Source organism: Rhinoraja longicauda, chromosome 1, assembly GCF_053455715.1.
Source record: "Rhinoraja longicauda isolate Sanriku21f chromosome 1, sRhiLon1.1, whole genome shotgun sequence".
NCBI classification, from domain to species: domain Eukaryota; kingdom Metazoa; phylum Chordata; class Chondrichthyes; order Rajiformes; family Arhynchobatidae; genus Rhinoraja; species Rhinoraja longicauda.
The window spans coordinates 118909091-118927585 of record NC_135953.1 but is presented as its reverse complement, the minus strand read 5'-3'; the positions used below and the strand labels follow the sequence as shown (position 1 = coordinate 118927585).

General features: G+C 41.0%; 1 protein-coding gene across 1 annotated transcript in view; it reads right to left on the bottom strand.

Annotated features, from left to right (window-relative positions):
• LOC144600416 (uncharacterized) overlaps window positions 1-14997 on the bottom strand; it is a 140044-nt gene extending 125047 nt beyond the window's left edge. The window contains exon 1 of the mRNA XM_078412010.1: window positions 14972-14997. Within this exon, the coding sequence (XP_078268136.1) occupies window positions 14972-14980 (9 nt within the window). The 5' untranslated portion in view covers window positions 14981-14997. The remainder of the gene's footprint in view (window positions 1-14971) is intronic.
• Between the last annotated feature and the right edge of the window lie 3498 nt (window positions 14998-18495).

Genomic DNA, 18495 nt, shown 5'->3' with positions numbered 1-18495 from the left:
AATTCTAGGAGTGGACAACTAAAAGGGGAAGAGGCTCAAGTTATCTTTATGGCACCAAGAGAAACATTTCCATTCCTTTTAAGGAGTTTTGAAATGTCACTAATCATTGGCATTGTAAATCCTGAAAATAAAATAGCCTGCACACCTTGCTGACATCATTACGAACTGATACGGATACTCAAGTTAGCTCTCTGCTCTTCAAAGGTAAACATTTGCAATTCCTCAAATAAGGTAAATTAAAGGATTTGGGAAGGAGTGCTTGAAATATGTCAAAACCATACGTCTACAAATCCCCTGCCGCCTCAGTCTGCTCGCTTGTCCTGTTCCCAGCAGGTGTGTTTAAAATTACATCTCGGTCCTCAGAGGTTATTCACTTAAATTACCCCTTTCTCAGAATTAACACCAATTATCAACAGCTCCAGGATGGTGGTTAAAGAAGATGAAGTCCAAATATCTCCAACATAAATTCACAATTAAGTAATCAATGCCAAGCAAAATTGCTCAAAGAGCCTGTGAATTAAGATAAGCTCTGCAAATGGCTTTGTGAATAAAAGCATTATGATGTTGTGCAAGGATCACAATAATTTGCATTTATTTGCTACCTTGAACCTAATAAAATCTTCCAGGATGCTTCAGGGGAGCATCGTTAGCTGAAATTAATATTGGCCCAAGTAATACGATCTACAACAAGTGAGCACAGGATTATATACAAAGACGTGGGGTTAAGAGCAGACACGAAAAGCTGGAGTAACTCAGTGGGACAGGCAGCATCTCTGGAGAGAAGGAACGGGTGATGTTTCGAGTCGAGACCCTTCTTCAGGATTAAGAGCATGTCAAAAGAGAAAAGCAGGAGACTTGCTTATAATCTAACGTATTCAATTTAAATAAAATGGTGCAAATATGTCAAAAAGCTACTGTCTGAGAATATAGATATTATTTTTTGCAGTAATTAATTACATTATTGAAATAAGATCGGGTAATATGTACATAAAATGGATTACTTGTCACAGTAGAAGTGTGGAGTCAGATCAAAATATTGCCTTGTTACATGTAAAAAAAATGATTGATAAAACAATCATAAGGCCTATGCTGGCACCATGTAACTAATTAAACCCACCTTTTATTTTCTTAAAGGTTGACAAAATATCTGATGTCTTCTACCAATGATGATATTGATACATTTTTTTAAAACAAATTGACACCAATTTCCATGGGGATTTGACAGGGTGATTTTTGTTTGCTAGGTGTATGTGTTATTTTAACAAGTGGTTTTGAATGTGTACCAACATGGTCCTGAATGCTATAACAATTTGCTTGGGAAGTCACCCACATTGTTATGCATAAAGGCAGGTCATGCATGTGGTCCCAGAATTGATACAAAGGAACATTAGAACCAGGCTCAGAAGTAGGCTTCAAGAACAGTCATTCCCAATGCATCTTTGATACAGGCAAAGTGGAGCACTTTCATATTATGCTCTCTTCAGTATTATAGCTGGAGGTGACACCATGTGAATGAAGTCTGAATATTACCTGTGTCCAATAGTCACTATGTTATGAAGATTAATTTCCCCCCCTTTATTGGTACTTGATGCCCTTCCAATTCCATTTCTTTTTGCTTATTTTATTCTTTTTATATATTTGTTCCTCCTTTATTTTATGTTTTATTTCTTTACTTTAATTTACACTCCATCACCAATGAAGTCTGTCCAATTTCTTCATGTTGATAATTGTATGGAAATATCATGTAATATAATATGATTATTTGCAAGTTTTTTCAGGATGTGTCCCTATTTATCTGTTGGCAGTTGGTCCAATCATGAATGGTGAACTGTTTCTTACATTGATTTAATGCATGACCTAGATTGCAATGCTGCAGTCAAGGCCACAAGATGCATTCAATATCAAGTTCTATGAAACCAGTTCTCAACTGCATTAATGACCAAATGAGGCAATTAAAAACGTCAGTGAAATGACAGTTAGAGCTCACGATCTAGACAAAGAAAATTGTGAAAATACCTGGAAGTGAAACAATAGTTGGGAAAACCAGCAACCATCCTGTAAGTGCAGTGTGATATCTTTAAAGAGTGCTAATGAGGGAGTACTAATCATAAGATCATGATATCATGAGATAGGAGTAGAATTAGGCCATTCAGCCTATCAAGTCTACTCTGCCATTCAATAATGGCTGATTTATTTCTCCATCCTCATCTTATTCTCCTGCCTTCTCCCCATCACCTCTGACACCCATACTAATCAAGAAATGAATTCTAATGAAATATATCTTCCCATCTTGTGTGGAGCAGTGGAACTGAAAACAAAAATCTGCATAATGTTGTGGCTGCTTTAAATCAACTTCACTTGCAAGCATTTGTTCTGATACCAAAATAGCAACCTGCATGTACCATTGCAACCACCACTTTCAGATTTTGGGTGGCTGCATTGCATTTGAAAAGACATTTGCTATGGGGCCCAACAACTGAGTCATTACCCATGATCAAAGCCCAGATCATGTCTTGTGATGTGTCCCATTCATTGTTCAAATCTTACTCATCGTCCAGCCATATTTTAACAACCATATAGTCGAGCTGTCCACTGCTGGGGGAAAAAGATTAACATTTCTATCGCTATTTTACATGACTACAGGGGGAATCTGTACCGAGTTCAGAAGATGCCTCATTATCCGAAGGTCAATATTTGTACTCCCATCTGCCGCCCAGATGTCATTGAAAAGCACACCAATCACCTCACACCTCGGGAGCAGAATTTATTCCGAGTCAAAAGGGAAGAAAAACAAAATCAATATCTCATTACTGGTTAAGAGAGCTGGAAGAGCATTTACAATATTTCACACACACATGCACTTTGAATGTGTGTTTAATTTGAGGTGAAGGGAAAGGAAGCTATAATGTGGTGGTTTCTGCCCTAATGGTAAAATATTTCTGTTTAAATGGGTTATTCTGCCCCATGGTCTCTCAGACATAAATTATCCAGACATCAAAACTAGATAGAGGCTTCTCATTATCACAGCCCATGTGAATGAAAGTGATAACACTTTTCAAAGCCTAGAACCAATATGTTAGAAATTTGAATTATCATCAATATTTTTAATATTGTGCTTGAATGTTTTTTAATATAAAATGTCATTATTCTGATGAAATTAAAGTTATTTTATTGGTAATCTGTCTGCCTCAAGCCACTACTGTATTAAGAGAGTTTGAGATAATGGATCCTGAGGTTGAAAAGCTGGGATATTCCCCTCCCCCTCCCCAAACTAACCAGCATTTCATGGTCTAGTTTGTAGCTTTGCATTAAAATGCTGAATCATGGGATAGCGGGCATATCAAAGCTAGAGAGTAAATCCCTCAGGATCACAAATTGCTGACAGAAGTGCCACATTTTCTGCAGTTTAGCAGTATATTCAGAAGAGAGAAATGAAAAGAATTTAATATATTTAATGAGAAGATGTTATGAATTCCATGGCCATATTAAAAAGTGCATCTGCTCACATCAGCACCCAGTGACTGTATTTTCCACGTCAACATCGCTTGTGATATGGCTAGGCAGTAGTGTACAGGGTTTCATCGTGCTTATGGTATTTGTGGTGTCCTTTTAAGTCCTTTATATTCATATTTCTGATACAAAGATAATAAATACATTGAATCTCTTAACATTATGTTTTAGTTTTAGTTGTACAATAAACTAGTTTAAATGAAATTAGATTTATTTGTAATAAAATATATATGTTTGACATAATGTTTTTAAAAAAAACTTTGATCATGCTAAGATTTATAAAACTTGGTTTTCAGGATCTGAGCAAAGTCAACAATCAGTGATCATCAGTCTGAAGAAGATCTCGATCCAAAACATTGTCCATCCATTTCCCTCCACAGATGCTGCCTGACCGGTTGAATTTCTCTCGTACTTTGTTTTTCACTCAAGATTCCAGCATCTCCAGTTTTTTTATGTCTCTGATTATCGTTCATCCCCTTTTGTTAAACCGAGCGACTTCCTGGGCCAATTTGCAAACAAATGGGATGAAGTACCACACAAAGTGTTGTACCCCGAGTGATTTATAAAAAAACAGCTTAGTTAATGCAAAACTCTGTTTTGTGATAACAGGTGTGATTTAGTGTGGAGTCACATACAGAATAAACCAGTAAAGGATGGAAGATTACTTTTCCTGAATAACATTCAGGAATCCATGCATTTTTTTGACAATCCAGTGGTTTTATTCATTATGATAGCATTATGAATTACATAAAATAAAATGTTTTTCAAAGTTCTTTTTAGTTAATGGCTGATGAATGAAACATAACTACTCTGAATCGGAAATACCAAATTAAATTGCAGCAAGTAGCATTCTTTTTCATACACATTGTTAATGATCAGTGTAGGAAGGAACTGCAGATGCTGGTTTAAACTGAAGATAGACACAAAATGCTGGAGTAACTCAGCGGGACAGGCAGTATCTCTAGACAGAAGGAATGGGTGATGTTTTGGGTCGAGACCCTTCTTCAGACTGAAGTCAGGAGAGAGGGAGATACAGAGATAAGGAAGGGTAAGGTGTGAAAAAGAGACAAAGGGGATGCAGATCAAGGAAGATGTAGAATAGATCATTGTTAGCTGGGGGAAGGTAACAACAAAGCAAACAGAGATAAAATGTAATCAGAGACAGTCAGACTGGTTGGAGAACTGGGAAGGGCGAGGGACGGAGAGAGTTGAAATGCAAGAGTTACTTGAAGTTAGAGTAGTTAATATTCATACTGCTGGGGCATAAGCTGCCCAAGCGAAATATGAAGTGCTGTTCCTCCAATTTGCACTGGGCCTCACTCTGACAATGGAGGAGGCCGAGGACAGAAAGGTCAGTGTGGGAATGGGAGGGGGAGTTAAAGTGTTGAGCAACCGGGAGCTCAGGTTGGTTTAGGTGGACTGAGCAGAGGTGTTCAGCGAAATGATCGCAGAGCCTGCGCTTGGTCTCGCCGATATACTGGAGTCCACACCTGGAACAGCGGATACAGTAGATGAGGTTGGAGGATGTGCAAGTGAGCCTCTGTCTCAACTGAAAAGACTGTTGGGGTCCTTAAAGAGAGTCGAGGGGGGAGGTATAGGGACAGGTGTTGTTTCTCCTGCGGTTGCAGGGGAAAGTACCTGGGGAGGGGGTGGTTCGGGCGGGAAGGTACCAGTTAGTGCTTTTGTAAAAATTTGATTATTAATCAAATTTAAATTCCAGAATTTATTATTTATGCTCACTTCACAAATTAGTCTAATTTTTTGTACAGCATAATATGATGTTAAGATTTATTTACAACTACAACATGTTATTAAGAAATTCAATATATTTATTATCTCTGTACCAGAAATATGATCTTAAAAGGATCAGGATTGTTAGTTCAGATCTCTGAATTGCTTGTCCAGTGACTAAATTATACCTGTTATTACAAAACAGAGTTTTACTTTAACTAAACTGGTTTTGTATAAATCACAAGGAGGGTACAACACTTCATCACAATTTCCAAATTCAACAAATTGAATCTGAAAAAGGGATCATTTTGATTTAAAAATCTGTGTAATCTTTTTTTTTAAATCAGTTTCAGAATTATCAGTGCATCATTATTTAAAACTGCATTGAAGCTAAACATAAAGTTTTAATGAGAAATATGTCAAAATGTAATCACTACTTCCCCCAACCAATCTCTTCAAAATGTATTTTGCATTTTATATTTTCATTACAAAGTTAAACATTTCTTATCAAGACATTCAAATCTCCCTCCATATTTCACCAGTTAAGCTATTGTGTGTATGACTGAGCTGCATTGTATCTAGAAAAGTGAATCACTGTGAAGATGGTCAGAAAGGAGCATTCATGGTGACATTCAGAATGACAATTAGAGCAAATATATGTACTTAGCTTTAGGCAAAAAAAAAAAGAAGCATCAGAAATATCTGTTAAAACTATTTTTTTGCTGAAAAGACATCTGATCTGGGAATAACTAGTAGTCAGGCATGAATTTGATGAACTGGTAGACCAATAATGCCATTTTTTTTTAGTGCATCGCTTTGGGACTGAGGATGACTTGCTTCCACTCTGGTTTGGTGGGTTCTGAGGTGGTTGATGAGGCCTGTGTTTGAACTGTGGACTGTTTTCCAGATGAGACACGTTGGTGGGGAATTTACTGGTTTGCATTGTTAGGAACAGGTTGCGATTAGCAAGCTCCTTTCGCAACCTCAGACTTTTACAAAGTATTTGACAGCTAAGGTTGCTCAATCTTTTAAACTATTATCAAGGGTCTCAACCCGAAACGTCACCCATTCCTTCTCTCCTGAGATGCTGCCTGACCCGCTGAGTTACTCCAGCATTTTGTGATATCACTATTGCAATGGTCAGAAATGAAAGAATTAAAAATTGGAATTTGTTTTTGTAAAGTCCAGGAATTACATGTTTAAAAGCATTTAAGAAATAAATGTTGATCAGCAGTAAAAATATCTTTTGGAAGTTTTTAAAAAAAATGACAAGGAGCAAATAAAAACAACAACCAGGAATATTTAAAGACTGCTGCACAATATTTATAGATACTGAATAAGGAGCAGTCCAACAGCAAGTGCAGCATCAAAGCACTATGTTATTTGTAACGTTACTGAATTTAACAGCATTACCATGAGATAATTCAAAGTGATGATCTTCCAGCAAGAATATTGGTGTACAGTAATGATCCATTCAAACCAATCAAGTCTCAAACATTATTCAGATGGAGCAGCTTGAAATGCTTTTTTAACCATCCACCCTCGTTTGGTTCTGTAACACTTAACATCCCGGTCAAACAACAATTTATCAATCAGTTTTGAAATATTAATTTGACCCACTTCATCAACTTTTGGATGAAGAGTTTCTATATATCTGCTCCCATTTTGCAAAGACATGCTGACTGGAATCACGCTAAATGGGTGCGTTTCTGATTTTCCTGGACCCACTATTCCTCTACCTACCAGTTAATTACTTTTACTCATCTTAACCTGAGAGACATGGTGTCATGCTGCATGGAAACTGGCCCTTCAGCCCAACTTGCCCACACCGATCAACATGACCTATCTGCACTAGTCCCACCTGCCTGCATTTGGCCCATATCCCTTCAAACCTGTTCTATCCATGTAATTGTCCAAATGTTTCTTAAATATTGCGATAGCACCTGCCTCAACTACCTCCTCCAGCAGCTGATCCATACATTCACCACCTTTTGTGTAAAAATGTTACGACTCAGGTTCCTATTAAATTTTCCCCCCTCAATTTAAACCTATGTCCCCTGGTTCTCGATTACCCTACACTGGGCAATCTATACCCAATCTATTCCTCTCATGATTTTGTACACCCCTATTAGATCACCCCTCATGCTCCTGTGCTCCAAATAGAGTCCGAGCTTGCCTCTCCCTATAGGTCAGCCCCTTGAGTCCTGTGAACATCCTTGTAAATCTTCTCTGCACCATTTCCAGCTTGACAACATCTTTCCTATAAAATGGTGTGCAAAACTGAACACAATCCTCTAAATGTGGCCTCACCAACGTCTTATATAACTGCAACATCACCTCCCAACTTCGATACTTAACTTTGCAATTAAATCATTACTGAACCTTCTGCATTCATGGGGAAGTAAGACAACCTGCCCTCCTAAATTCACTCTATAGCACTGGTAGCCTGTGAATGAACATGTGCTCCATATCCCACTGTTCCCTCCCCCCACCCCATCTTTCAGGAGATGCAGTGACCTCCGTTGCATGCAAACATACATATGCAATCTAACTAGGAGAATGCACAGCTACAACATAACATCTTATCCTGTGTAATCATTCACTATTCTACAAGACAGTTCAAAAACTGTTTATTCACATTCCTCTAATCTCTTTGCTTATCTATGGTTCTTTGCTTTTTGTTATTTGGAGAATTCTGTGGACAAGTTTGAAATACAAGAACTCACGTCTTTTTACATTGAACTATAACTGCAACATTTATGTCCCCTTACGATCAAAACCCTATTGAAACTTTCTGCCCCTTTCATTATTTATTGTGCTAGATTTAATCAAGCTTCATATTAAGTGCCAGAAGAACAATGCTGGGGATTTGTGGATGGTGTATAACTTCATTACATTGATAGCAGTAGGCAAATGCAACTGAAGTATATGAACATAGGAATTTGTTCATGTGTGAACAAATGCCTTGGTCATCTTGATCAAAGATGTCGATAAATATATGATTGCTTTACAGCATGAAATGAAAGTTACTCGACACACGCATCTTATTGAATATTTCAAATTATAAGAAATGTTTCTTGCTGGTCTTGCCAGTTATCTTGCTCCCAAGTTTGTCTGCCCCACTTACAGAGTGCCTACTTTGCCAACTCACAGCATCCCAAACTCCTGTGATAAAACTTGTGTCGAGGCCTTATTTCAAATGACATCAAAGAACCCCTTACTTCTGAAACATCCCCACAGTCTTTGACAGCTGACAAATAGTGCCAGGATACTAAATATTTCTGGATGCCTCTAGATATTTAAACTATTTAATCCAAGAGAGACATTTTGGAAAATTAATCATTATTAACATTTTTTTTAATTAAGCCAGTTATAAATGCACAAAATGTAAAATTAAATAAGCACTTACCTTTCATTCTCAACAGCTCTACAATCCTCATTTATATTAGGAAGATATTAGGGAACGTCTACAAGATGTGTAATGCATTGCCCGCAAGTGTGGGATTTCCACATTTAACTGCACTAATGTGGAAATTACAGATTTTATTTTAGTTTTGTTTAGTTTAGAGATACAACGCAGAAACATGTCCATCGGTCCACCGAGTCCATGCCGAGCAGTGATCCCCGCACACTAACACTATCCTACACACACTAGGGACGATTCACAATTATACCAAGCCTAATAAGCTGCAAACCTGTACGCCTTTGGAGTGTGGGAGGAAACCGGAGATCCCGGAGAAAGCCCACGCAGGTCACAGGGAGAACGTACAAATTCTGTACAGACAGCACCCTTAGTCAGGATCGGACCTGGGTCTCTGGTGCTGTAAGGCAGTAGCTCTAGCGCTACTAGAGGCCCACCGGAAATTGGAGGAACAGCACCTCATATTTCGCCTGGGCAGTTTGCAGCCCAGTGGTATGAACATCGACTTCTCCAACTTTAGATAGTTCCTCTGTCCCTCCCTTCCCCTCCTCCTTCCCAGATCTCCCTCTATCTTCCTGTCTCCACTTATATCCTTCCTTTGTCCCGCCCCCCTGACATCAGTCTGAAGAAGGGTCTCGACCCGAAACGTCACCCATTCCTTCTCTCCCGAGATGCTGCCTGACCTGCTGAGTTACTCCAGCATTTTGTGAATAAATCGATTTGTACCACCATCTGCAGTTATTTTCTTATACTAGCTCTAGCGCTACACCACTGTGCACCCGATGTGCTGGCAATTACCAGCAGAACCTGCTCCAAATGTTTCTTGCACCCGTGAATTGGATTTCTCTTTGAAAAGAATTGTAAACTTGTGTGGAGTGGGTTAACTTGCCCATTACATGCTGTGGCAGCTAGGACACAGCATTCAATCGCGATCCCTGTAAAAATGCCTTATCGTATTTTGAGCAGTCAATGATTCTTGCCCCTTGGTAATTCACCGCTCACAATGATTAATGACTGAAGACTACATACCTGCTGACCCAATTATGTGCTAATTGATGTCAAGGCTCCAGTCCTTTAAGGGCACCTCCACAAGCACGGAGTGAATATGAGAAGTGCATTTATCAATATTCTCTCCCAAATGACTATAAGCAAGGCAGTGCTGGAGAAGGACCATTTATCCCAATTCACAGACTGAGTCTGAGAGGAAGGGACTGCTTGGATGTCAGGAGACGCCACATGCAGAGAGAAGCAGGGGTTGGCAAAAGTGCCATTGATGCTGAAATTATTGATAACAGTGCTATTCCCAGAGCTGGAATCATTGTGGGATCTCATAAAGCCTTTCATGGTTAATGCTCAGACACATAGCACTGCGTCGCACACATCCTTTTCCTCACCGGATGCATACTAACCCACATACTGAAGCACCTATCCTGCTTTTCCCCAGCGGTTTCACAATTTCAGTCCATCCGAACAGTTAAATTGCTCATCTCATACTCCGGCACAATATTTGAACCATGACAGACATGTTCATAAGTTCATAAGTTATTGGAGCAGAATTAGGCCATTCGGCCCATCATCTACTATGCCATTCAATCATGGATGATCTATCTTTCCTTCTCAACCCCATTCTCCTTCCTTCGAGGCGCCGCAGTCTCGATGCCTCCCGGATCGCCACCTAGATAAGGAGCAAAGGGCCTGTTTCCCCGCTCTATCTCTAAACTCTGAATCTTCGGTTTCCCCCCACACTCCAAAGATGTACAGGTTTGTAGGTAGCGTAGGAAGGAACTGCAGATGCTGGTTTAAACCGAAGATAGACACAAAAAGCTGGAGTAACTCAGCAGGACAGGCAGCATCTCTGGAGAAAAGGAATGACGTTTCGGCTCGACCCAGAATGTCACCCATTCCTTCTCTCCAGAGATGCTGCCTGTCCCACTGAGTTAATCCAGCTTTTTGTGTCTATTTGCAGGTTTCTAGGCTAATTGGCTTGGATTTGTATATTTGGTATAAGTGTAAATTGTCCCTAGTGTGTCTAGGCTTGTGCTAATGTGCAGGGATCGCTGGTCGGTGTGGACTTGGAAGGCCAAAGGGCACTGTTTCCGCGCTGTATTTCTAAACTATTAAAAAAACCTTGACACCTTTGCTAATCAAGAATCTGTCAATCCCCGCCTTAAAAATTTCCATTGACTTGGCCTCCACAGCCATCTGTAGCAATGAATTCCACAGTTTCAATACCCTCTGACCCAAGCATTCCTGGGATTATTCTTGTAAACCTCCTCGGGACCCTCTCCAATGTCACCACACCCTTCCTCAGATATGGTGGCCTAAACTGCTCATAATATTCCCAATGCAGTCTGACCAGTGCCTGAACGAACCTCAACATCACATCCCTGTTTTTATATTCTAACCCTCTTGAAATAAATGTTAGCATTTATTATCATGTCGCAATAGTACAGGTGCATATCCCACCAAATGGAGAGTTCCGACTGGTCTCAAAGGCTAACCAAAGTGGAGCTAAACGTCCTTTATCTTAAGGCAAAAACATTAATCTCCATTAGAGACGAGAATGTTGTAGACTAGAGTTGGCATTAAGTATACACTTACCATTGCCGGTTCCCTAACCTGAATATATGTACTGTTACATCTGCTGGATAATGCTCCTAATGCTACTTTACTCTGTTCCTATGTGTGCCTTTATCATCATACAGTGATACCCCACCACAGCCTAACCTACCCCACTTGGTTAGGTTTCCCCCTCACCAAGCTCTTGTCCTGGCAAAGGAACATCACTGCATAGAGGAGGAGGAGGAAGGCAATGCATTCTTCCATTATGAAACCTGAACAAACTAAATTTAAAAAGCATCTATTTCATAGGGAGGCCCCTGGAACTGGGAGACTTTAGTTAGACTCTGATGCCCATTCTCCAGATCACACATCAGCCCTGACTGGAGAAATTGGATGAGGATTAAGGTAGAACTCAATACTTGAAAAGGCTGACTTCTGTGCATGTTGAGATAATTAGTGCATTGTCCAGCCTCCCTGGAACACATAGAAGACCAGATGAGGAACGGGGTGTTCATCCTGATGTTCCAAGATTCAGGCCACCATAGTTATGACAGAAATATGGCAGACAGCAAACACAAAGTGCTTGAGGAAAGTAAAACGCCATTGTTTTTTCTCTAGGAACATGGCATTTATAACCTACCTTTTGTCATGGTTGTTCAGGGAGGAGTCTGAGTACAAGGGGTAGGCCGTTTAGGATTGAAGCAAGAATACATTTCTTCACTCAGACGATGGAGAATCTTTGCAATTCTCTACCCCAACGTTTCAGGGAGCCTGAATTCAATTCATTCAAATCAGAGATAGATTAACTTCTGGATGCAGAGGGAATCAAGGGTTAGGGGAATATTGCAGGAAAGTAACAATGGGATGGAAGATCAGACATAATGTTGATGAATGGCAGAGTAGGTTTGAAGGTTTGGATAACTACCTCCTGCTTCAAATTATTTTGTTGCCATTTCCACAAGCTGGATATCATTGCAAAACTCTGCGCTCACTTGCTCTAATTGCTTTTGCTCATTAAAAAAACCTCCCTTTTCCTTGGGCAGAGTGCACCAGTTATCTTGTTAATGCTGCAGCGTACAGCAAATGGGGCAACATGCAAAAGATTAGCTTGTGCTGCTTGCCAGAAGCCAAGGAGTTCAGAATGCAATTGACTTTCACATACAGGGTCAAAACTACTCAGGGTATCTGAACTGCACCTGGTGCCTCTGAAGGACACCCCGGGAGCACCAACACAGGAGTGTCCATGATAAGAATGTAATTAGTGGAGAAGTACCAGTGCGTTTCACAAACAATGAGAGCATGATTAAAGCGACCCACTGAGTCAGCCACCAGCCTCCTCGAGACGGGCTGCAGATAGAAGTCATAAAAACAGAAGATGCTGGAAACGCTCAGCAGATCAGAGTGCATTTGGATTTGCAGATGTAAGTGACGAGTGCGTGAGTAGTATTCCAGTCTGTGCAGCTTGAGTGTAGGGAGAGCCAGAACAACATGCTTCAAAGTGAATGGACAAAGCATTTTTCAAAACGGCAAAAAGGTGACCCAATTTCAACTCGCAATCCACGTAACAGGTACTGTACAGCAGATGACTTCCCAGCTGAGACTGTCCCATGCATGTGTCTGACAGGTAAACATAGAAAACATAGAAAATAGGTGCAGGAGGAGGCCATTCGGCCCTTCGAGCCAGCACCACCATTCATTGTGATCATGGCTGATCATCCACGATCAGTAACCTGTGCCTGCCTTCTCCCCATATCCCATGATTCCACTAGCCCCTAGAGCTCTATCTAACTCTCTGTTAAATTCATCCAGTGATTTGGCCTCCACTGCCCTCTGTGGCAGAAAATTTCACAAATTCACAACTCTCTGGGTGAAAAGGTTTCTTCTCACCTCAGTTTCAAATGGCCTCCCCTTTATTCTAAGACTGTGGCCCCTGGTTCTGGACTCCCCCAACATTGGGAACATGCCAGTTCTAGCATCGAACACAAATGCTGGAGTAACTTAGCACACCAGGCAGATGTGGGGGACATGGATAGGCGAAGTTTTGGGTTGGGACCCTTCTTCAGACTGATTGTAGTGGGGGGGAAATCTGGTAAAGAGGTGGGGGTGGGACTAAGCCAGGCAAATGATAGGTGGATAAATGGGATAGAGATGAAAACGAGTCAAAAGGGGGAGACAAAAGGGTGTCTTATAAGGGAGTCAGGAAGTCATGATCAGATTGACAGGACTTTGGTTAGACTGCCATTTGGAATATTGGGTGCAGTTCTGGTCTCCCCATTACAGGAAAGATGTGGATGCTTTGGAAAGGGTGCAGAGGAGGTTTACCAGAATGATTAGGAGTAGGAAAGAACTGCAGATGCTGGTTTAAATCGAAGGTAGGTACAAAATGCTGGAGTAACTCAGCGGGACAGGCAGCATCTCCGGAGAGAAGGAATGGTGCCTGGGCTCGGGAGTATTAGCTACAAGGGAGAGGTTGGACAGGTTTCCTCTGGAACGCCAGAGATTGTGGAGAGACTTGAGAGAAGTATATTAAACCATGAGCGGCATAGATAGGGTAGACAGTCAGGACCCTTTTCCCAGGATGGAAAAATAAATCTCTAGAGGGCATAGCTTTTAGGTGAGAGGGGCAAAGTTCAAAGGAGATATGCAGGCCTTTTTAAAATGTCCACACAAAGGGTGGTGAGAGCCTGGAACACACTGCCGGAGTAGTGGTTGAGGCAAATATGATAGTGGCATTTAAGAGACTTTTAGATAGGCAGATGGATAAGAAAGGAATGGAGGGATATGGATAATGTGCAGGTAGATAAGAGATGGTGTCAGCATTATGTTCAGCATAGACATTGTTGACCAAAGGGCCTGTAGTTGTTCTGTCTATGAAGTAGGGGGCACCATTTTCAAAGTCCCAACTGCAAGTGGCCGTCTAGGCCATGCTACTATCTCCATGTTCCGAATCATCCAGCATCCGTGCCCTGCCACTTTCAGCCTTCATGCCATGATAATACGTACAGCAAGGAAAGAGACAATGCGTACAGTAAGAAAAGAGATACTAGGTACAGTAAGAAAAGAGATACTAGGTACAGCAAGAAAAATTTATAGGGACTGTTGATGGAGAAAACGGAATGCTCCATGAGTCAGTGTGGAATCGATGGGCTGAATACCCTTTCTCTATGTCACAGGGAAAGAGGCAATATGGAACTCTGCAGCCGATCTTGAGGGTGCAGAAGGTAAGGCCCCTGCTTCTTCACACCAGCCCTTTGCTCAGCGTCCATCACCATTGTCGACTCCCTCCACCCACACACTTACAGGTTCCCTGTCCATCGGGGTGAGCAGGAGGCGAGCCGGTTCTGTGGTGGACAACCCGGGCCTGAAATAGGGTATGTCAACATCCCACGGCCGTTCGGGGCACCCTTACCACTGTCAATGGGACACATCAAGCAAGCAGCACTCCAGGCGTACGTTAAGCATAATTGGGGTTAACCAATTAAGCACGATTAAGCACAATGAGATTTAGATGAATGCTGCCAGATGGAGAATGGTTGCTTATTTCAAGTGGTGAAAGCTGTGATTGTCTTGATGGATGGGCTTGAGCAGTCCCATGTTCAGTCTAAAATCCATAAGATTTATTTTGCTGTCAGCGGCAGCAGTCTGAACAAGATGGCTGAGAATAAAACTGAGATCATTCATGGAACAACAGTGATGTGGCCACTGTCTACTGTACTGAAATGAAAGCAGAGAGCTTGGCCATCTTACCTCAGACATGACCTCTGCAGCAGTAACTCCAGTAGTAACCAGTACTCTTCCTTCTAGGCCACTCAGCTAATAAACATGCTTGCCATTGCCAGCATGCTGCTCCAGCGACAATTGGATGTTTCCTTTTCCAGCAAGAGAGCCCATCTTCATTCTTGTTACAGGGAAAGACAATGAAATGTTGAGGGATATGGTTCGGAGGAGAGACTTGCATCACACTCTATTCCAAACTCTTTCTACAGCCAATATATTAAGCTTCTGAAGGTGCTGTGCACACGGCAGCCAGCCAACAGTCGCTTGTCATTTTCTTTTTTGTTTTCACTTTTAGTTTCAAGTTTTTGTGTACCTTGTGTGTTGTGACTGTCGGCAGACCAATTTCCCTCCGGGGATGAATAAAGTTTATCGTATCGTTTTGTATCTCTCCCTATCATTGCCAACACCTTTGACTGGCTTTCTCATATAGTCTTTTATTTGGCAAATGGTAGACTGATCACCTGTGCCTTTCCCAAATAAAGACAAGGAAGGCCAGAGTAATTTGCACAGGAAATAGTCTGGTGTGTGTAGTTTTGCAAGACCCTCCATTATAGAAGGTGTATTAAAGTCATATAGAGAATACAAATTTTTTTACACATATTATACCAGGGATAAAAAGCTATAGACCAAAGTTAAAACTGGTCCTTTAATTTTTCTTCTTTAGCAGGGTAACTGAGTGGAGATTTACTAGTGACCTTTAACATTATAAAGGATATTGATTGGTATGACCAGGGTTCTTGAAATTCAGGCAATAACAATAGTCCAAAAAATCAATTATAAATTAACAAACTCTCTGCAGAAAGAGTATTGAATATCATATAATGTGTGAAAGAAAACAAATCAAAATTAAGAAAGCACAGGACAAAATTATTTTGAATTTAAGTGCCTTTATTGTCTGCATTTCACAAGGTTAGCATTTACATTCAAACTGTGCTTTAGTCCCTCATCACTGGACATTGAACTCTCACTTCTTGCAGCCTGATTCGCCAATAAACAAGGTCGTTAAAAACCTCATCAGGTGCCTGCCTTTTTACAGAACACAAAAAAATGCTTGCTGTGATTTTCTCTTCCATCCATAATCATGCGAATGAAAAGGCTTATTTGTGTCCAAGCAAATGGTGCTGTATAATCTCTTTACCGTTGATTGCATATCGGTAACCACAGAAACAGGGTAAAAGGAATACATATCTTCTGCCGCCTTTGGGAAATGACAGGTGGTTCTCAGACAGGTTCAAAAGGTAGTGCTGCCAATAATACTGCCGACAGCTTGACCTATTGCTGCTCCGTATTTGCCAGAAGCATCAAAGACTACTGCTGTGAGATTTTAGCTCGTTCAGACAATAAATGGGTGCATCTAAACAGCACATTGGTGACAAAAAAATAACAAAAATAACACTAATAATAGCAAAATATCTCAATTTTCTGTAAAAGTGGTGAGATACAGACATGAAGATATTTCACCAGGAAGCCTCTGTGATATTTGCTTGTCTGTGTTTTCTTTAAATTTCATTGTTCAGTCACAGCAAAGGCAAACACTGTTGACGTACTGTTGTCAGTGTCGCTTGGTCTCCTCAGCATCCATAATTCATGTCCCGAGGGGACCCTAATGTGCCATTTCTGCCCCAACAGAATTTACTTCCTATAACTGTTATTAAGGAGCTCCATGTGCATCAGGACACACGAGGAGTGCTTTTCCCATCTTTCGCACAAGGAATAGTTTATTTGAAAAAGAAAGCATGCAGAATTATTTTACATTTTAAACTATCCATTATACCTCATAAACCTGGGATTAGAACTTAATATAGAGAACTGCAATTATTTGTACTCAGTTGGGGAGGGGGTGGAGGTGGGGAGAAGGTGCTTGGTGATGGTTAAAGCTTGGTGAAATTGACTCATCCAACACACCATTTTTCACCACTCAACTGAACCACTTCAGTCAGAGTGGGTACAAGTAAGCCCTCATAAGAATGATGGGTTATAAAATTCAAAACATTAGTGCAGAGGCAGTGACTAATCTCACCTCAGATTATAACCTCTGAACTACGAAGGAAGTCTGCATGAACAGAGAGACAGGGAAGTCCAGTTACAGCTGGTTCATGGTGGTCTCAGGACAAGACAACTGCCCATCATCCTCCAGACTGGAACAAACAGGATCTACTGAACAAAATGAAGCCATTAGCTGCACGAGATCTGTGCATAATCACCCACGCATGGCCAAGATGGCTACATATAGCTAATATCTATTATACAGCCACATAATGCTGTTAACTGCACATTAAATATTTTATTTAACCTTATATATTCATTTATTCATACTTACCATAGATAGGTAAGCCTGTAAAAAAGGTTTATATTGTGGTTTCTGTTGCGGTTCAGAGCATTTTGTCCTTGCACGAATTATTCTCCTGGTAGCTAGACTTTAGAGATACAGCGTGGAAACAGGCCCTTCGGCCCACACAAGTCCATGCTGCCGAGCGATCACCCTCTGCACTAGCACTATCCGATGCACCAGAGACAATTTACAATTTTACTGAAGCCAATTAACCAACAAACCTGTACATCTTTGGAGCGTGGGAGGAAATCAGAGCACATGAAGAAAACCCATGTGGTCACAGGGAGAATGAACAAACTCTGTGCAGACATCATTCGTAGTCAGGATCGAACCCAGGGTTCTGGCACTGTGAGGCAGCAACTCTACCGCTGTGCCACTGTGTCACCCTACTTTGCAACAAAGATTTCTGAGGACACTGCAGGACTCGATGTGGATTGAAAGTATATTGCCTCACAAATATATATCACTAGCTGCTGACATAATAACATCATAAGAGTTATATGCTGTGCAGCTCTCCAATATTTCATTCTGCATGAGGGTTGAGGGGAGGTGTATAGAGAAAGACGAATGGACTTACAAGATAAGTTGGAGTGAGAAGTTCTTGTGCTGTAATAGGATTAAAAAGATAAAATGAAGGTATCACAAAATGGTGGAGTAACCCAGCAGGTCAGGCAGCATCTAGGAGAGAAGGTATGGGTGACATTTCAGGTCGAGACCCTTCTTCACACTGATCAGTCTGAAGAAGGGTCTCGACCCGAAAACGTCACCCATTCCTTCTCTCCTAGATGCTGCCTGACCTGCTGAGTTACTCAAGCATTTTGTGATACCTTCAATTTGCACCAGTATCTGCAGTTATTTTCCTACAGAAGATAAAATGAGTTCTGTAGTACAACCAAAGACACAGTCCATAGAAGTTCATCGGTGCTCAGGTTAGTGCTGTGCAGTGTTCAAGAGACAAATGGTTGCTGGGAAGAAGCTATTCTTGAACTTGGTGGTCATAATTGTCAGGCTTCTTATCTTCTTCCTTATGGTAGGAGAAAAATGAGAACAAGGCCAAGGTGGTGTTGGTTTTTGCTGATATGGGCTACTTTTTTGGGGCAGCATCACCCTTTGAATACTTGGATTCCATTCTGCTATTCCACTCAAGTCTGCATTTTTAAGC